Source organism: Papio anubis, chromosome 2 (assembly GCF_008728515.1).
Source record: "Papio anubis isolate 15944 chromosome 2, Panubis1.0, whole genome shotgun sequence".
In the NCBI taxonomy this organism is placed as follows: domain Eukaryota; kingdom Metazoa; phylum Chordata; class Mammalia; order Primates; family Cercopithecidae; genus Papio; species Papio anubis.
The window spans coordinates 137,573,583-137,595,166 of record NC_044977.1 but is presented as its reverse complement, the minus strand read 5'-3'; the positions used below and the strand labels follow the sequence as shown (position 1 = coordinate 137,595,166).

At 37.9% G+C, this 21,584-nt stretch overlaps 1 protein-coding gene across 1 annotated transcript in view; it reads left to right on the top strand.

The window, feature by feature from the left end:
* ARHGEF26 (Rho guanine nucleotide exchange factor 26) overlaps nucleotides 1-21,584 on the top strand; it is a 141,193-nt gene that overhangs the window by 103,597 nt on the left and 16,012 nt on the right. Inside the window, exons 10-11 of the mRNA XM_021934735.2 lie at nucleotides 273-362; nucleotides 7,954-8,108. Coding sequence (XP_021790427.2) covers nucleotides 273-362; nucleotides 7,954-8,108 — 245 coding nt within the window. The remainder of the gene's footprint in view (nucleotides 1-272; nucleotides 363-7,953; nucleotides 8,109-21,584) is intronic.

Genomic DNA, 21,584 nt, shown 5'->3' with positions numbered 1-21,584 from the left:
CATCTCCCTTCAGCTGCTCTGATTTGGAAGAGGGGCAAGGAGTGCAGCTTTCCCCGAGATAGGGCGACCTTTTTTTCCCTTCTGTCTTCACATCCTAATCACACTACTTCTAACTGGATGTGAATGTCTTAACTGTGAAAAACTGTGAGTTCTCTGCCAGAAATAAGTCTCTAGGGCTTCCCAAGTGTTAATTATTTCCTGTGAGAGTTCTGATTTGAAAGTGAGGTTTCTCTCCTTGACCTTTAACCCTCATTACTCTTCTGTGTTCCCAGTTGGTTCGACTGTGCAATGAGGGCGCCCGGAAGATGGAAAGGACTGAGATGATGTACACAATTAACTCCCAGCTGGAATTTAAAATTAAGGTATTCTCGTACCTTGTTCATTACTGTTCTTGCCTAAGTTTTCTCTAAATAGAGAGAGACAGTTGAGGGCAACAAAGTAGATGGGAATTTGCTTTTCAAAGAAGGGTCATAAATTGATAAGAAGGAGTAGCAGATGCTTCAGGCAATTTGGTTTTGCTTGTACCAGAGTGACCTTTCTCCAGGCCCTGAAGCCAGGCATTATCTAAGAAGACTTTTTTGTTTTTTTCCAGGAAGACACCAAGCTTAGGGGAATAAACAAAATAATAGAATAGTGTAGTTAAAATAATAGAATTTTAGAATTCAAAGGAGATTCCTTCATTATTCTCAAAATGTTCTGAAAAACAGTAATATTCCATGCCCTGGACCAGTGTTCTCCTAAATTAAATAAGGACACTCCTTTTCTTGTTTGCAAAACAGATCGTTAATAGGTAATTTTTTTCAAGATTGTTTTTCTCCCATAATTTTTTTGAATATGTGCTCCTTGTTATTCCTTGTCTGATACTGCTCTGGAGCAGATGACAAGATGAACAAAGAGGAAGAAAACGACAGTTAATGGCAAATCTAGGTCATGGCCACTCTTTTGTTGGCTCACCGGCTGAGTTTTTAATGGGAAGTGAGTGCTCACAATTGTGACTCTATTTAGTTTTATAACTTGTAAATGTCATTAAACCATTTTAAGTGACTGGTCATGTTTTGCCCTAGTAAAAGTGTTTCTATTTCGTGCAGTCAAATTATAGTGATCAGCATTTCATGGTATTCTGTGAAGAGCAGATTCTCTGCCATGTCATGTAGTTTGAGGATTATTGCATGCTTGCTTTGGCAGCATATATACTAAAATTGAGGATCACTGATATAGTACAGCTACACCCTTTTGTTTTAAGAATGAGGAAAAGAAACCCAGAGAATAATTGTCTGCAGAGTCACTTGGCTAGTGGTGATAAAATCAGGACTAAGGTCCAGACGTCCTGACTTGCAGGTCAGTGTAAAGTGTTCTACTGTAACATTCTGACGGTAATGGTTTAGATGCAGAAACACAAACTGTAAAAGGGAAGAAGATGGGTATTTGCCAAAAACCAGACACACACGCACACACATGTATGCATGCACACTTTAAATAGTTTTAATATTCTTGTACAGAAATTTACAGCAATTAAAAAACCCATCTTTCTCCTAGTTCTCAATATCTCGTCCTCTCTAATTTGTTTCTAAATATTTTGGAAAATATATCTGACAAGTTTGTTTTTTGTTTTTTAATTTCCTCCTTTTGAAAGATGAAAAAAATCCCTAACCATTTTTCTTTTCCCTTCTTCACTGAAACGCAGTTGGTATAAGATTACATTAAGAAACTCTGTCCAGGCCAGGCAAGGTGGCTCATGCCTGTAATCCCAGCACTTTGGGAGCCGAGGTAGGGATCACCTGGGGTCAGGAGTTTGAGACCAGCCTGACCAACATGATGAAACCCTGTCTCTACTAAAAATACAAAAATTAGCCGGATGTAGTGGCGGACACTTGTAATCCCAGCTATTTGGGAAGCTGAGGCAGGAGAATCGCTTGAACCCTGGAGGCAGAGGTTGCAATGTGTCAGTATCTCACCACTGCACTCCAGCCTGGGCAACAGAGCAAGACTCTCAAAAAAAAAAAAAAAAAACCTTGGTCCAGAACCCAAAATTAATTTGTAATTGAAAAATACTAACCCCAAGGATCATTAAAAATAAGTGATTAACATCAATTGAGTTCATGAATTTCGGTTGGTTGTCTTCTTTTTCATTCAATGATTAAAATATTTGCAAGCCTAAAGTATAGATTTACAGTGGAGCACCTAATTTAGAACACTTAGAATTACTAATTAGTACTAATTGGAAATACTCGTAAAATCTTAGGACCTTATAACACTATATGAATAACAGTGGGCGTTCCTATTTAATTTATTTTAATGATGATAAAATAGAGGTTCAGTGAGGTTAAATGATTTATCCAAGTACAATGGCAAGTATTGTAAGAATACAACAGATTTACTGAGCATCTTCCATGTGGAAGGCAGTAGATAAACAAAAACATGGTCATCCCTCCCCTCATAGTCTAGTAGAAGACTGCTGAAAATCAAAGGAGTCAGCAAAGTCTACAGCTATCACAGTAGCTAGAAGACTATGGAAAGTACTGGAAATGGAAAGGAGATGGACAGCTCTAAGAGCAAGAGACAGGCTGTGGGGCTTGGAGCAGTCTGGCAAGGCTTCATGCCAGAGGTGTGTTTGACCTGAACCTTGAAAGGTGAGTTAGGAAGGGTCTCAGAGCAGAAACAAATGCACAGTTTCCACTGCTGTGGCCCAGGAATTGTAAGCAATTCAGGAACTGTGGGTAGACTTGAGGTGCAAGAGGAGCAGGGTGGAGCTGCGGTAGCAGGCAAACACTCATATGGACATCCCTGTGCACCAAGAGGAGGAGCTGAGTGAGGTCATTTGGGAGCCACTAAAAAGCTCTCATTAGGGAAGTGACACAATCAGATGTGTGTTTAGTAAAGACAACTTCAGCAGTGGGGAAAGGCTTTTCCAACTTACTCCAAATCCAGAAGTCATTAAAAGAAAAAAGTCCAACTTATCTATATAACTTTTTAAAAATTTTCTCTATAGGGGGAAAAAGACCATGAAAAAAGTGAAAAGGCAAATAGCAAACTGGAGACAAAAATAGTTGCAACTCACATATAGACAAAGGGTAAATATCCCCAATGTATAAAATCAAAGTGATAAGAGAAGACCCACTAGTCTACAAGCCAAGGAGCACCAAAGATTGCCAGCAAACTACCAGAAGCTGGGGGAGAGACCTGGAACAGGTTATTCTCTAGCACTTTCTGAGAGCCTGGCCTTGCTGACACTTTCATCTTAGGCTGTCTTCCAAAACTGTGAGACATAAATTCCTGTTGTGTAAAACAAAGAAAAAAAAATACCACTAGAAAGTTGCAAATTAGAAAACTGCTACCAGAAAAGGAAACCCAAATGATGATTAAAGTTTTGAAGATGCTTTATTTCACTCAGAAGCAAATTGCTATTTGAAGACTAGCAAATAAAGATAATGAACCTCATCTTTTAGATTTATAAATAATTCAAAAGTTTGATAACACATTTTATTGATGGAATTGGAGAGAAAGACATTTTTATATGTTGCCGGTGGGAAAGATTGTTCCACTCCAATGGTGTGCAATTTGGCAATAACTATCAAAATTACAAATGCAAGTGACTACAACTCAGCAATTTTACTTCTAAGAATTTATTCTACAGATGTACTCATCAATGTATAAAATTATACACACACTGAGCGTTGTTTGTAATAGTGAAAGATGAGGAAAAACGTCTAAATATCTATCAAAGAGGACTGATTAAATAAATTATAGTATACCCAAATAATGTGATACCACTCAAAAGAATAAAGGAGAATTTTAGATACCTATATGGAAATCTTTCTTATACATTATTAAATGAAAAAAGTAAGGTTTAGATATAAAAAAATACAATTTGCTTTTGCAGATGAAATTTTTGGACAGATGCAGACGAAACTAGTTATTGGTCATTACCTGTGAGGGGCGGTGGTCAGGGAGTGGGTCTTGTCGGGTTGACTGGGTGGAGAGCCACCCCCTCACTCAGATAGGAAATTCAGGAGGAGGAACAAGTTTCAGGGGAAGGTAATGAGTTCTATTTTGGCCATATTTGTTTTATGGTATGGCTATAGGTGCTACTACGATGAGAATATTGGTTGCACATTTACTAAGTAGTGCCATTTTCATGTTTATCTGATTTAATTCTCACATGAACCCTGTAAAGTACCCTATTATTAACTTCATTTTATAGATGAAGAACCTGAAGCTAGAGAGATTAAATACTTTGCTCAAGGTTATACACGAAGACGTTATAAAGTCTAGATTCAAATCTTTGACTCTGGAGTCCACATTCTTAACAATGACTGTATAATAATATGGATATTTTTCTAATTTGGAGGAAAGTAAATTTTGTAGGGCGTGTGTGTGTGTGTGTGTGTGTTTCATTTTCATTTCACACATGTTTTTCATTTTTAATTTTGCTTGTGATTTCCTGGAAGACTGTCAAGTGCTAAACTGCAGTAATATGAGAGGAGGTAGAAAGCATCGCTGGATTGGCACTTTGGAAGCTAGTATAAAGTTAGAGCACAGGCTCCAGAGCTGGCCTGCCTGAGTTGCTGTAGTATATTAGCTGTATAACCTTGGGCATCACTTACCTTTTCATGTCTTGGTTTTCTGAACCCTAAAATAAAGCTGATAATAGTACTTTTCCTCATGGAATGATTTTGAAAATTAAATTCTTTAAGAGATATAAAGGATTGAAACAGACCTGATTTGTAGTAAACAAGCAGAAAACATTATTGAGATGTTTTATCAGAATATTTAAATAGATGTGGATGCATTGAAGAGTGAATGAGATGTGAAGCATTTGAAGCAGGTTAGACTTTTCATTCCAGAAGCTTGACTATCAAGAGGATAGGGCAGTGATGATAACTAGAGGATACACAAAGTCAAGGGACCATTTTAGTGATCCTGAAGACTTTCAGGATAGTTTGCAGAAAGGGAGCCAGGAGGGAGAGAATACTAATGAGAGGGGAATAAATCAAGGGAATAAGGCCTTATTGCTGAAAGCAGGGTGTTGAAGACAGGAGAGCTTATCCTCTGAGATGGGAGGAAAGAAAATGATGGTTGTAGAGAAAAAGCTGGTCGCTCAACCAAGATCAAAAACCAGAGCTTAGTTTGTGTCTCAAATCCAGTGTTTTTTCTCCACTAGAGAACAGCTTTCTTTAAAAGTTGCTTCTACAGAGTTGGGAAGAATTTTTTTTTTTTTTGTCTTGTGATGGGTTTGACCTTATGAATAAGCACATGGAGAAGTTGAGGGTTCTCAGGCTGCATTAGGAGACATACATTCAGTGTGGTTGAGTGGAGTGGTAGGATGTTAGTTGACAGAAGGCTTTGCTAGTTGCCATTTGGGGGCCTTGCTGATGGCCTCCCAGTGGAAATACAAGAAAAATCTTTGCGTAATAGCGGACAGTTTGGTGATTTCCCAAAAATCTAAACATAAGAGTTACTACTATATGACCCAGCAGTTCCACTCCTAGGTATATACCCAAGAGAACTGAAAAGAGATGTTCAAAAGCATATACACGAATCTTCATGGCAGCATTATTCATAATAGCCAATAAAGTGGAAATAGCTCAAATCAGTGGAAGAATTGATAAACAAAATGTGATATAGGTATATAGTAAAATATTTAGGCACAGAAAGGAATAAAGTTCTGATATTTACTATGTGGATGAACCTTGGAAATATTATGCTAGGTGAGAGAAACCAAATTCAAAGATCACATGTTGTATAATTCCATTTATATGACACGTCAAGTATAGACAAATCCATAGAGTTAGAAAGTAGATTAGTGGTTGCCAGATGCTTGGGGGAAGAAGAGTGGGGGATGACTGCTCAGTGAATATGGGGTTTCCTTTTGAGGTAATGAAAATGTTCTGGAATAATGGTGATTATTGAACAACACTGTGAACATACTAGAAACCACTGTATTCTATACCCTCTGAAGTGGTGAAATGGTCAATATGTCAATTTCATGTTATGTAAATTTTATCTCAACATAAAAAAAAAATTTGCTGTTCAGCAGCTCTTTCTTTTCTTGCTGCCCCATAAAATTAGTTACATTTTATGCCAAGGCTCGTTTTCTAGGATGCTAGGTAATAGAAAAAAAGAATGAAAAGTCTGTGCTCTGTAGGCATTGCATCAGTACTGTTTAGGATATATCTTTGTTCATGAATTTCTTTTCTAGTTTCTGGTTCACACTTTGATTCTAGTCTCAGCACTTCCGTACTAGGGGAATTGACTCATGCTCACTTTGGGCTGTTCTGATTTCCTTTATTTTGATCATTTTAATGTCTCTTCTTTAATTAAACCTATCTGAATGAGTTCAGTCTTCTAACAATAAATTTGAAACATAAACTATATATAATATTGGATTTTTGTTTTCAAAAGAAATATAGATGTATTGAAAACTATTGTCAATTTTAGGTGTTTATAGATAGAAATTCAGTTTTGCCCCTAGTGGAGTATGAGGACTCCATAAAAACTAATCTGTTTTAAAAACAATAAAATAATTGAAAAATCTCTGTTTCTCCACCCCCTAAATCAGAACAGTCACAGGGCAGCATGTACACTGAAACTTAACCATAATACTGTCCTTGGTTCATCTTGTAGGGTTACACGCAATAGCAAGATAGTCCTGTGTTTCCTGTAATTACGGCCCTTCAGCCGGACCTACCCTGACACAAGGTGACCTCTTGTATGTGCTGCCTAGTCTGCCGGAGTTATCTAAGCAATCTGTTGACCTTTAAGGTCTCAGCTGTCTCTGTAGGGTAATTGTCTGTTTTCGAGATTTTGGGGGTTGGGAACTTCATGAATTCCCTTAGCAGCCAGTTTTGAAAAGTTTGGGGTTAGCCATGATCTTTTATCTTCATTTTTTGGACCTTCAGGAAAATAGTATATAAATGATAAGCAATCTTCTTATAAAAGCTCTTTATAAAGTTTAAAATAAATTTGAAATCCTTTCTTAGACTTCTCATTTCCTCTCTAATATCCTCAATTTCCTTTAGCTATTTATAATTATTATTTCCTGAAAAGGGTGATGTTTGATTGCACCACATTTCTGCATTATATTTTGTGTCCAAGAACTTTTGCTTGTTTTATGGATGTAGTCTTTTAAATCAGATTTTTGGCAGTAAACATTTCTGGTAACTTTAAAAAAAAAAAAAAGCTTTCAAGGGTAAGGATTGTTCTGTAGTTTTGAGAGTTTTCCAGTTGGCTTGTACAAGACAATAAAGAAAATAAAAAAGCAGTATGCTAATTTTTTGGATACAGCCTTTTCTATGATATAATGATTATGATGGATTATTTTGGAAGAACCTCATTTTCACAGTCAGAAAGTAGTATGATGCTTTCAGGGACAGACTTCCATGAAGAAAGCTACCATGATCTTAAGAATAGGTGTTCTCAAGAATATGGCTAAATAGATAATTTGTAGACAAAAAAGCATGTAGGTTTTTCTCTTGAAAGAAACCTTTTTAGTTCATAAAGTAAATGTAGACTTTTATATTTGTCTCATTACCTACAGTTGTGTTTTTCTGTATGTTTAGATTCTGATTTGAGATATTTAAAATAACCAGTTGATTCTGATAGATTTTATTCCTAGGCTTTTCAATTTTAAGTAACTCCTTACTTTCTTTTTCAGTTGAGAGTTAATAGAAGGGTCATGATTTTTTTATTGATCCAGTAACATTTTCTCATTGAGTTTTAGTTTCATATTGGGAAGTTAGTAGTTTTTTATAGTAGAAGATATATTGTTCTTTTTCATTTTTTCTTGAATTTTCTGTACTTCTATATTTATAGTTCAGTCTTATATGCCTATGAAACAGTGATGCATACTATGATAAGTATCATTTGTTTGAATGCACGTTTTAGATTTTCCTTTCAGTAATCTTAAAAGGATTTCAATTTGGTTTTGGTCACTGAGTTTTTCTCCTTTTGTAGCCTTTTCCTTTAGTCTCCTCTTCCCGGTGGTTGGTAAAAAGAGGTGAATTGACAGCCTATGTAGAAGACACTGTGCTTTTCTCAAGAAGGACATCCAAACAGCAAGTCTACTTCTTTCTCTTTAATGACGTGCTCATTATCACCAAGAAGAAGAGGTAAGTCTTTATCTGGTGTTGCTGACTAGACACTCCAGTTTTAAAGTTCTGTAATTCAGATGCCTGTTAGGGTGATCATTCTTTAAAAGCTAGAGATGTTGAAAGTATAGTTTCTACATACTGAATCATAATTGCATCTGTGCTTCACTTTCTTTGAATTGCTTATATAGTTCAGACTTGAATCATTATCTGCATCACAATTCTTGCCAACCTCTACTGAGCCACTGTTCTAAGCATTTTACACATTTACATCACATAATTCTTATGATATCCCTGAGAAGGTAGCACTGTTTTTATTCTCATTCAGTGTTTTTCAGACTCCTTCTACCATAAAATTTTTGTGTAAAACAGAAAAGTTGGTCCAGTTGAGAACAGGCTGGGGAGCAACTCTAGTGCTCCTTTTAACTTAATTTAAAATGCACTGCTTTTCATGATTCTTATTCTAAAATATTCCCCTGTGACTGGGAAGGTGTTAGCCATACTCCCTTCTGAAGGGAATAAAGTAAATCATTTGATTGGCAGAGTGTTTGTTCTTCTTACTCCGGGCTTCTAGTTGTGTGTTTGTGTCCAGCTCTAGTGAGATGTCCATGAAGAATATTGTAGAAACCTTTTCTTTCCAGTCTTTCTTCTGTCAGACTGTTCCTGTTCTACACACACACCCCCCGTCAGCTCTGCCTTTCTCTAGGGAACATACTTTATTAAATGCACTGAATACATGTAAAGTCCTACGTAAATATTCCGTCTTTTCTAGAATATGAACTTAGAGTGAAAACATAAATCTGTAGGCTGTGATTTCCACATATGAGGGAAACGATGGTGGGCTGAATTGATGTCACGTGGTGGGAGCAGGGGTGGTCCTGGAGTGCAATTTAGGCAAGGTGAAGAGAATTATAGAAACAGATTCCTATGAAAATACAAAATAAATGTCCAGATGTATCAGAAATAATTAAATGCTAGTTCTGAGCTGCTGACTTTGTAGCTTGAAAATTCAAACTAAATTAAAACAGATTGAGTTTTTCTTTTTGCTCCAGACCATATTATGAATTATTTCAGTTGAGTGGCTGTCCAGCTGAAATGAGATGTTAGTATGTTCTTCCCTGAAAAACCATAATATGACAATGATACATACATTAAAATTCTGATAATTATTTTTCATACTTAGGAAAATACTGTTTCCATATCTCCAAGGAGAAATTATTTCTCTTACCTGGAGTAGTCTAAATACTTCTAGTAGCTAAGTAATTGTTTTTTTCTTTTTTTTTGAGACGGAGTCTTGCTGTGTCGCCTGGGCTGGAGTGCAGTGGCATGATCTCCGCTCACTGCAAGCTCCGCCTCCCAAGTTCAAGCCATTCTCCTGCCTCAGCCTCCTGGAGTAGCTGGGACTACAGGCGCCCGCCACCATGCCCAGCTAATTTTTTTGTATTTTTAGTGCGGATGGGGTTTCACCATGTCAGCCAGGATGGTCTCGATGTCCTGACCTCGTGATCTGCCTGCCTCAGCCTCCCAAAGTGTTTTGATTACAGGCATGAGCCACCGCGCCCAGCTGTAAATTTTATAAAGATGGGAGAAGAATTACAATTTTTATGTTTCTGTGTTTTGTTGGTTTCCTATGAGATAGCATTTTTCCTTGGCTTTCTCCAGGATGTTTTGTTTGTAGAGGAAAGTAATTATATATGTCTCTTCAAATGCCAGAACTCTTGACTTTTAACATCTTCCAGCTGTTGAAATATTTGTTCTGTCTCAGTGGACCTAGAGCTTTAACTAAACTTTTGATTTAAATGATAAAATGTACACTGACAGTACCAAGCCAAGTTTAAATATAAATGTAATTTCGATTATGATGACTTTGGTGACTTAATGAAAATATTAAAGGTATTTAAACCAGTACAGTGCAACTTTTGTTCTTGAATTTGCACAGAACTACTCGGTAAATATAGACTATTGAAAGTCAGAATTATGGTAGATGCTCTTCTACTTAGCAGCATACTTTGCCCTTCACAGATGGTTTTGCCATTGTATTTAACACTGCTCTCCTAGCTATTCCACATTTATTTTCTCAGGTAAATTTGAACTTGCATTATTAGTAAAACATAGAGCAATGCCACTGGGAGTCTTTGAGAATTTTTTTTTTTTTTTTTTTTTTTGGAGACAGAGTTTCACTGTTGTTGCTCAGGCTGGGATGCAACGGCGTGATCTCTGGCTCACTGTAACCTCCGTCTCCCAGGTTCAAGTGATTCTCCTGTCTCAGCCTCCTGAGTAGCTGGGTTTACAGGCATGTGACTACGCCTGGCTAATTTTGTATTTTTAGTAGAGATGGGGTTTCTCCATGTTGGTCAGGCTGGTCTAGAACTCCTGACCTCAGGTGATCCGCCCGCTTTGGCCTCCCAAAGTGCTGGGATTAGAGACGTGAGCCACCTCACCCGGCCTTTTTCTTTTCTTTTCTTTTTTTTTTTTTTTTAAGAGCAAGATATACAGCTCCAATGGAGAGGACAACCTGAGTACCTAACTTGACCTTTACCAAAACTAGAATTTTCTTGCCTTACCAATTAGTTCATTGTATTTCTAGGGTGTTCTTAGGTAATAATATTGGAGACCTAATTGTTTATGACCTGAATATATGGTGAGGTGACATGCAGACCACAGAAGCTTGATTCACAGACTTGGTTAAAAATGTACAGTATGCCTGACCGTATTTACATGATAGCTTCAAGGAGGTGACTGCAAATGCTTTGCATGCCAGAGGCAACAGTAAAGGAGATACAACAACCCTGAACAAGGCAACAATTTAGGCTCGGCCACAAGTTACAGATAAGGAAAATCACCTGTGCCAGCGCTTGAGGACTGATCTATCCACCCACTGCCTAATTCTAATTCCAGGTTTCAGTCAAGGAACTTAGCCGCTGGGCTTCCAGTGGTTTTCCTCTTCAGGGAGGTTTTTCAGCTACTGGGAAAGGCTGCTCGGGAGGACAGTTACTCGTCCTCCTCCAGTCCAGACTGGCAGAAGTTTTATGCTGAGCACATTCCATAGATTGCTGAGGTGTGTGGCCCCCTCAGCTTCACAGTGCATGTATCACTGCTAGTGCTTGTAAAGCTGGCTTGATGAGTGGCCATGACATTGTCTTCGTTAACAGGAATTTTCAGTTTTTTAGAAAAGATAGTTTATTTTTATTTTTATTTTTATTTTTAGAGACAGGACGTTGGTATGTTGTCCAGGCTACAGTTCAGTGGCTATTCACAGGCAAGATCATAGTGCACTGCAGCCTCACACTCCTGGACTCAAGCAGTCCTTCCACCTCAGCCTCCTGAGTAGCTGGGGCTGTGGACACATGCCTTGGTCTTTAAAAGTAAGTTTAAAGTTTTCATTAGCACTGGCTGCTAGTGAGTCACTCTGCTAATAGCCTGGTTCTACCAAATTTCAAAAGGATACATGATCGACTACTCTGGATGAGGGATGAGAACATGAACACTTTGGTATTTGAAGCTTTGACTGGAAGTTATCTGGGAACGGCAAGAGCAGACTTCTCAACCTCGGCACGATTGACATTTTGGGGCCTGATGTTTCTTTGTTGTAGAGGGCTGTCCTGTGCAATGTAGGATGTTTTAGCAGCATTCCTCGTCTCTATCCACTGTTTGCTAGTAGCAGCCCCCTTGCACCCTAGTTGCGACAATCAAAAATGTCTCTGGACGTTTTTGCCTAATGTCCCCATGGGGCAAATCCCTGCTAGTTGACAACCACTATACTAGCATCGTAGTAAACTAAACTAGCTTTGCCTTTGGAGTAGTGAAGCTGTGTAAATCTATCAGACTGGCACAGCAAGAATAGTAATATTGTATTATAAAAGTAATTTATTGTCAAGTTATACTTATAGATTAACAAATAACATTATAATATCCAATATGTGCCTAATAATAACTTATTATAATAAAGACTAATTACAGACTATACCTTCATGTATAACCTTATGGTCTAAGTACTGTTGTCCCTAGTTTTGAAATACAAAACTGAATCCAAGACCTAACTAGGTTCAAACTCCTAAAAGGTTTATTTTGTAAGATATAGTCCCTTCTATATGGCTTAGGTCTTCTCTACCAATTTCACCTGAAGCTAAAAGCAAAATTTTCCTTCCTTTATTAGTTTCCTTGCTGTGTTAGTTTCCTACAGCTGCTGCATCAAAGTGCCACAAACAAAGCGAGTGGCTTAAAACAGTCAGAATTTATTGTCTCACAGTTCTGGAGGCCAGGATTATTTCCATTTCACAGATGAAGATGCTGAGGAAAAGAGAGATGAAATATCTTTTTCAAGGTCTTTCAGCAGAGCCAGGATTCTAATCTGAATCTTTGTTTCCATAGGCTCAATTTCTTTATGTTCATTACTTCTTCATTTTATTTTTCTAGAATATTTCACTTTTTCCCTCATCCTATAAAGTTATTGGGGGAAAAAAAAGCATAGAAACTTATATCTTTTTTTGTTTTTTGGAGAAACATCTTTTCCAAAGTAAGCTTTTGAGTATTTTTATAGTTCTATTGGTTGTAGGAGAAAACTAGAACCAGTACCAAATCATATTTGTGAGTTTTCCTCTACCATTATTAGCTAATCTAGCATCAGAATCTAGGGAAGAGTTTCCCTTTGATAACATTTCCTTCCTGCAGACATTTAAGACAGGAGATTTCTACTTCCTGATTTCTGGTTCCATAAATACTGTGTATATTGACATAGTGTGAGCGCCATGTTACAACTTTCTAAGTTTTATATAAAGGTTTTCAAAATTTTTAATTTTTTTTCAGGTTTTATAAAATTTTCTGTAATAGCAAACTACTAGATCATTATCATAAGGGCAAGGACTTAAGTTCAAACTTGGATTTTCCCAAATAGTTTGAACACCCAGTGGCTTAAAATTGTGCAGGCTCCCTTGAAAGGTTCATGGCCTGGTTTGGTTCCTTTTTTTTTTTTTTTTTTTTGCTTTTTCCATGAGAATGCTCTTTCCTATTATAGAAAGCTGGAAACCACCTGATACCTGTCTTCTTCTGGGGAAGTTAAGAGTATCTTGGCTAAAGGAAGGGCAGTAAGAATGATTGAAAGCTCCTTTGTTCCTGGAACACATGAAGCTTGGTTATTTCTGACCATTTTGGAATTGAGTTCTAAATTCAAGATAGTAAGATGGGGTGGAAAAGAAATGAGGGCCCTGTTTCCTTTTTGCTTTTCTTTTTTCTTCCACTGTCCTATGCACCCTTGATTCCTCTGATGTTACGAGGTGTTGTTTCCTCTGCGTCTGTAAGGAGAGTTGGCATGGCTGTTAAATGTTGAAATCTGCCACTACTGAGAAGCACAATATCGATGTCTGGGGTCAGAAAGAACTGAGCTCAAATCCTGGGTAAATTACTTCTCATCTGTCAGAGCCTCAGTGTTCCATCTGTAATATGGGGATAATAACATCTTCATCATGGAGTTTCTGTGAGAATTAATGAGATAATGCACATAAAGCTCTTACTAGAGTGGATATGAATAGTCCTGCTAAGTAACTGATACATACTATCATTAAGATTATTTTTGGTATTATGTTTCTCTCTCTAAAGATTTTGCCATAAATCAAATTATTGCTCTTCTACTTCTAGAATATTTTATTGTTTTAAAAAATGATTTTCAACCTTTATGTAATGGCTACATAGCTGAAGTTATGGCTCACTCTAGGACCAGACCTGAATGTATGGCCTCCAGAGCATGAGCAGTTTAGGGATAAATGACTTTAACTCTGTGCCTTTGCCTCCTCAGGAAACCCATGTCAGGCGGCAAGTGAGTGAGGAAAAACTATTGGTCTATTTTTATTCTTTTATAAATTGGTGTAAATCATGTGTACACGTTGCAGTAGCAGTTTTGTTTTTATTTTTTGCACTGTTCCTCAGTGATTAGGAGACACTGTAACATTGCTGCTGAAAAATGTGCAATAAATAGTATATTTTTCCTTTTTATTGATGTAAGTCAGTGGTATGGTACTCCTGACTTGGAGTGTGGGGTGGCTGTATAATTTGGATAACCTTGTTACTCACTTAAGAAACTGCCTGCCTGCCCTTCAGGGCTTGCTTATTTCAGCTTATCCCAGGGAGAGAGCTTCAGAAAGGTACTGACAGCCTCTCAGAACTGTGCATCTCCTCTTTTTCAAGGACTATGGGTTCAGAGCATCCCATGGGCAACCGCAAAAGTGCTGGGCTGTGGCATCTGGTAGTCCTTGGTGACAGGGATGGGGCTTCCCGGCCCTTTTCTGGGTCACTGGCCATCTTTTTTGTGGCAGTGAATCATAGCAGATGCTTATCATACTAATGAACGGAGATCCTCATCTCTACTATTGGCTATGTTATTAACAATGAAATAGGATGTATGTGGCATGTTTGTTAGACTTCAGAATTATCTTGAGGAACTCAGCAAGTAAGGCTATTTGAAATCAGTTTCTGGATAAATATTGTACCTTGTTTTGCTGGTCTGAGCACTTGCCAAATTGCGGATTTCTTGACATGGGCATTTAACTCTAATTATGCTTGGTCCACTTGCACATTTGCAAAACATATAATTATCAGGCTTTTAACAAAACGTCAGGCAGTTTAATGGATGGCGTTCTGTTAGGAGAGTAAAAAAAATAATAGCTGACATTTACTGTAAGTTAGGCATGATTGTAAGAGCCTTACACACAATGAGGTAATACATGTGTTACCTCATTTAATCCTCTCAACAATCCAGTGAAGTTCGTCCTGTTACTCCCACTTTACAGATGAGAAAACTGAAGCACAGAGAGGATCAGTGACTTGCCTGGGTTCACAAAGCCAGTGAGTAATTGGGTTTCTTTTTGTTTTTGTTTTTGTATTTTTTGAGACGGAGTCGCCCAGGCTGGAGTGCAGTGGCACAATCTCGGCTCACTGTAACCTTCACCTCCTGGGTTCAAGCAATTCTCCTGCCTCAGCCTCCCGACTAGTTGGGACTACAGGTGCTTGCCACCACGCCTGGCTAATTTTTATTTTTTCTACTGTTAGTAAAGATGGGGTTTTACCGAGTTAGCCAGGATGGTCTGGATCTCCTAACCTTGTGATCCACCTGCCTTGGCCTCCCGAAGTGCTAGGATTACGGGTGTAAGCCACTGCGCCCGGCCTAAAATTGGGTTTCTTACCAGACATTCCAAATCGTGGCTTAACTCTTACCTGCTGTGCCGTACTTCATTCCTTTAAAATTGTATATTGTTCCACTAACAACATGTTAGTAGTATAATTCTAAAACCAAGCTTTGAAATGGAAATCAACCTCAATCAAGTGAAAAAAATTTTTAACTCCTTGACTGAAAATAAATTTTAGCATAAATTCAATGTCCTTCATCCCAGCAAAGTTTGACTAGAGTGTTTCTATTCCATTTAAGCACACGATTAAGTGTGAGGGTTTAGGAATCATGTTTTTTAGAAGGAGAAGGGAAACAAGTTGAAATCTACAGAACACTTTTTCTCATACATATATTGGAGGAAAGTAGGAAGAATTTCCTTTGATCTCATAAACCCCATTAACTCCTGTGTATCAGTGCTACTGGGCGGAATGTTAGAACCATTAAATTCCTCAGAGGGATTTAATGCATGACAGTCTAGAAGAGGATCTTGGAGAGTGTCCCCAAAGAAGGATGACTTAGAAATGTCACAAAAGGCATTAGAAGACAGGGAGTTTCAGGATTCACAGTTGCTCAGTGTCACTAGATTCTGTATACATGCAAAGAGAAATAATGGCAAAATCCAGGTGTTTAATTTTGTGGGGTGATGGGCTCTGGTGGCCTTCGGAAGCCATTTCACTGGCCTGTGGGCACAAAGGTCTGAGAAACCGCAGGCAGCTGCTAACTCAGGAAACATATTGTCGTGGCACCAGCATATTCTAGTAAATATTTTTTTCAGGACAGAGAAGCTGTGTGAATGTTTTAAAGCCTATGGAAAGGGAACTACTGAATAAGTAAAAAATAAATGTCTTTATCTTGAGAATACATGCCAAAAATCATATGACTGTCAATGCTGTGATAAGTCTCAATAGCATCTTTTCTTTTAATTAAACCTTTTTACAAAAGGAAGAACTGGAAATGCTGCTTGGGTTTCCTTCTGTTGGGTTTGGGCTATAAAAGAGAGTTCTAAAACAATGTAAGCGGGTATGTGAGAGTTATACCCACAGCTGGGGCTGAGAGATGTGGATTGTGGGAAAGCTGGCTTGTGCAGTCTAACCCTTTCCCTTGCCTCCCCATCACCATCCTTCCTTTCACTCTTCTGGGTGCATCTTGGTAAACTAGCCTATTTTCCATTCCTGTTCATCCGTATTAAGTACCTAAAATGCTTGCTAATAAGGGTTAAGATAAGAACTCGCCCTAAGGTATGTACATGTTTAACAGCACCTCTCTGACCACAAGGCAAGCCCTTATAGGTCTGTATCCTGCAGAAAGACCTGTCTTGTCACTTGCTTTTTCTTCACAACTCTTATGTACCCAGAACTTGGGTTCAAGGAAGTATCCTGGTTTAAGGAGTGAGATTGGGATCCACATTTTAAAAAATATTTGATGTTTCCCCAAATGTCCCAGTATTATTTATTGATTAACTCATTAATTTTTTAGAGATTTGAAATGTCACCTCTGTATCCCCAGACATGTCTGTGTCCACTCGTGAACCCACTATTCTGCTTCACAATCCATCAGTCAACTCATGCCCTTGTCCCAGTCTTTGAATTTCTGCAGCTTTACAGTATGTTTTGATACATCATAAGGCTAGTTTATTCTTTTTTTTTTTTTCCAGTCTTTCTGGATATTTCTGCATGTTTATTTTTTCTGTGTTTTACAGTCAGCTCAACTATTTCCACTCCCCGCCATCTCTCAAAAAACTCTTGCTTGTGTTTTCACTGGGTTGTGTTTAAATTATATATTAACTGAGGAAGAATTGATATCTTGATAATATCAAGCTTTTCTATTTATTACTTTGAGCCTTCTTCTAAAATTGTTTAAGGTTATCCACATATAGAAGAAACCTGTTAAGTTTAATCCTAAATATATTATGTGTTTTGTGGCAATCATAAATAAAATGACATCTTCATTTTATATTCTAACTGGGTGTTACTCATATATAGAAAAGCCATTTTTTTAACACCTAATTGCTTTACTGAATTCACTGTCACTTGGTAGTATATTTTCAGTCAATGGTGTCATCTGCAAAGAGTTAGTTGTTAGAGGGCAGAAAAGACATTCCATTATCAGGTAGTCACTTCAGTTGCATCCTTAAGCAGCCACAGACACCTAGAGTGATGATAGCCATCACTGTATGTATTTTTTATTAAATTCTTGATTTTTACTTTTACTTGTAAAATGGTTCAACCTTGCAGAAAATTATCAAACATGAATATACCTATCATCCATATTTAACAGATACTTTTTGCCATATTAATGTCAGATCCCTCCTTTTAAACAAAAAAACTATATAAAACACTTGAGATTACCCAAAGTCCTTCCACTCTCAGCCTTTCTTCCTCCTCTTCCCCAGGGCACCTACTCTGCTGAAGTTGGCGTCTCTTATTCCTATGCTAACTACTGCATATACATATATGTAGCTTTGGTATTTTAAAAATGTATGCAAGTTGTACGCAAATTTTTAAATGTTTTCCTGATTTTAAAGTAATAAATATATGCTCAGTCTGAAAATTCTAACCTTTATAGAAATTATGGGACAGAAACTTAAAGGGCTTCATAATAATCTCCTTAAGAAAGCCAGTGTTTACAATAAGGTGTATCATTTTTCTGCCTTTGATGTTGCGTTGTGTATAGTAGAACCAAACACTGTCTGACTTGCTTAACAAAGAATGCCCTCCAGAGAAAAAAACAATTAGAATATGTGTTTACCATCATATCCTGTTATCTGCTAGTAGTTCTTTATGTTGTTAAAAACAAGCAAAGAAAGAAATCTCAACAAAGGTTACTAGGACCTTAAGTGGATTTCAACAGAGAAACTCATCACTGTTTACACTCCAAGCAACAGACTTCTATAGATTTGATTCAGTTGAAGCACCTGATAGGAGCTGCTGCTTGCACAAAGCAGACACCTTGATGAGCAGCTGGTAAACTTGGAGCACATATAAGACAATCAAAGGAAGTCTCCGTATAAACTTCTCCATGCAAGGAAAGATGGTTTTTCCATTTGCCCTTTTCTGAGCACTTTAACTTCCTCATTATATGTTCCAAATTGTTTCAGAGACTATGTAAACCATATGTTTGTGAAGTGATAGAGACAAACATGGGGAAGTCTGATTAGCATCAGCTTCCCTCAGGAAGGGGGTTTCTTTCCCAACCCTGTTTAGCCTGCTCCATACTTATTGGACATGGGATAAGTAAGCAGGGATGGGAAATGGGCTTTAAACAGCTGCACCTGGCTGTAGAGTTTCCACTCCTCTTTCTACTGAAGCACATGTTTTAATAGTTACTCTCTATTAAGAAGAGAGATAGTAGGTGCTGGCTGACAGTAAGAGAATGAATTTCATTCAGTGTTTCAGTATTCATTCAAACCTTCATGAGATCAAGTGTGTGAATGCGCATGTACGTGTGTGAGAACACTCAAGAGCTAGCAAGCAAGAGTGAGCTGCTTTTCAGTTTTTGTTCTTTTTTTTTCAGTCCTTTTTTTCTTTCAGTTTTTGTCTCACTGGGTTTGAATTAGGTAGCCAACAAGGATAAATAATCTGTTTACTTCACTACTATTAAATGGAATCATTTCTTTTAATATTAGATTCCCTAGGAGAGCAGTAAAGAAGGTATAAACACCTACATTATTTATTACATAATGCAGAAGTTTACTAGCCTAGACGAAATAATGATGTTGGATATTGGATGATAGTAAATCACTTTAAAAACAAACAAAAAGGCCAACATGTTTCCTGCATTTTATTTTGGACCCGGAAGTCCAGTGGGCCAAGTTCCTTGTTCAGGCATATTCAATGGCACACCTGTGCAGATGTGTGGAAATAAATAATTGAGGTGAAATCATATAGCTATGATTAGGGCAGCCACAGTTTATCATTCAAACCGGACATTTGAGAGGACTACAGGCATAGTCTGAGCCCAGCAGCCATCCTGGGTCTTAATCAGTGGCATTGTAGTTGTCATTGCTTGAGAGAACAATTAATAAACATTTTTAAAAAGTATCTACTTGTGTCTTTATCTCCCAAAGACAAAAAAATAAAGCATTGATGACTCTGAAAATTGAAAGAGAAAAAAGCTGGCTGGGTGTGGTGAATCCGGCCTGTAATCCCAGTACTTTGGGAGGCCGATTACTTGAGATCAGGAGTTCCAGACCAGCATGGCCAACATGGTGAAACGCTGTCTCTACTAAAAATACAAAAATAGCCAGGCATGGTGGTGCATGCCTGTAATCTCAGCTACACAGGAGGCTGAGGCAGGAGAATCACTTAAACCCGGGAGGCGGAGATTGCAGTGAGCTGAGAGTGCACCACTGCATTCCAGCCTGGGCGACAGAGCGAGATTCCGTCATTCTCTCTCTCTCTCTCTCTCTCTCTCTCTCTCTCACACACACACACACACTTAACTGGTTTATTCGTATTATATTCATTTTCTGTGAACGCTTGGTCTTGAATTCTATTGGGATGACTTGATAGGTGAAACCACTTTATGTTGACAACTTTTTAGAATTTGAGTCATCTCAAATGATGACTTTATAGCATATCCATTTCTTTGGCTTTCATTTCTTGGGAAATACCTACGATACCTATGCACATGTCATTGTTTAGAGCCTTACCCCACGTTCACAATATTAGGTTGCTTCCATTTATCTTTGTGAAGCAGAATTGTGTTTAAGCAGAAACAGGTGCCTTTGACTAACAGGTTGTGTTTTTTAACTTGTAAATTGGACCAAAAGAGTAATCAAAAGGGGCAGAGAGAAAATAGTAACAAGGAAGCCTCAGTTCATCCTCTTTTTCTCTTTGTTTTGATGCTGTTGTTGTTGAGGTTTTGTTATGTTTTTTCCTGGTTTTTGGTTTTTATCTTGAGTCCTATGCTGTTAAATGCATGTCTGATATAGTATCTATACAACATGATAAACTTGTTCTATGCTGCTAAAAATTGACTGCTTTGTTTCTAGTAAACATAGTCTTTTAAAAAATAACCATATTTGTTTGTAAAGCGTGTTATTCACCTTCCTCTTTTTCTAAACATCATGTCTACTTTGATAAGTCTCATTTTGGATGTGAGAAATATTTGACATATCCAGGTGTGGGTGTGCTGGTCTGTAGGCAGTCTCAGGAGAGCGTTGGAGATAATCGTGCTGCACAATCTTTTAATTAATACAGATTACTATCTTGGGAACAATTAGGCTTGATCAGAAGGCAATATTTTGCTTTTATAGATAACTGCATTTGCTGTTTTTTGAGGGGAGAATCTATCAAACTAAATTTTAGAAAAAAATATGAAGTTTTTCAAGCAGCATTACAAGGGAGTGGTTGACAGGTAGATGTCCATTCTGAGGAAAATAAATTCTAAGAAATCTTGAGCAAAGTGACCTGTTCTGAAATTCCTAGTGTACTTGACTTTGCACAAGGATTTTTCTTTTCTCTAAGCTCCCCGGACATCATTCATTTGCATTTATTATTAAATAAGGCAATTATTCGATATTCCTGCGTATATTAGAATTTATTGCATATTCATCCACTTTTGTGACAATTATTTATTGAGCACTCTCATGTTCACCCACAAGGGTGCGGGTGCAGAATAGAGGAAAAGCTGTGTGTAACCAAGTTCGGGATTTGCCAGGCAAGTACAGTCAAGGAGATGAACATGTATGCAAGATGTGATTTAACTAGGTACCAAGAAATCCAAGCTAGGTAATTTAATATGCATGAACAAGAGGACACGAGGGAATTAAGGACAGGGGGAAAAGTTGTAGAGTCAATAGGTTGTAAGAACTGGTGGGTTAAATAATGGTTGGTGTTGAGGATTAGAGGAGGAGAGTTGGAAAGAAAGGCTGTGCTGGTTAGAGAGAGGTACGTTTGACACTGCGATTACAGAGAGGTTGTAGTTGATGGTAATGACAAGGACTAAGGTGTAACCATGGAGTTGTGGCTGAAGTAGGGCAGAAAACAAGATCATTGAAGGAGAGTAAAGTCAGGGAATTGAGGGTACGGGGTAGTGGAAAGATCCTTTACAGGAGAGTTCAAGAAAGAAGTAGTGTTGGGGACTTGATGTAAATGACCGAGAGAGAGAGAGGGAGAGAGAGAGAGAGAGAGAGAGAGAGAGTGTGTGTGTGTGTGTGTGTGTGTGTGTGTGTGTGTGTGTGTGTGAAGTATTATTGGAGAAAGACAGACAGCCAGCAGTGAAACTCAAGGGAGAGGATCGGGAATGATCCAGGGGTCTATAATGACTGTGGTTATGAGTTAGAGACTGATGGCATGAGCTTCAAAGCTGATGATGTTTCAGGAGGAGGAAGCGAT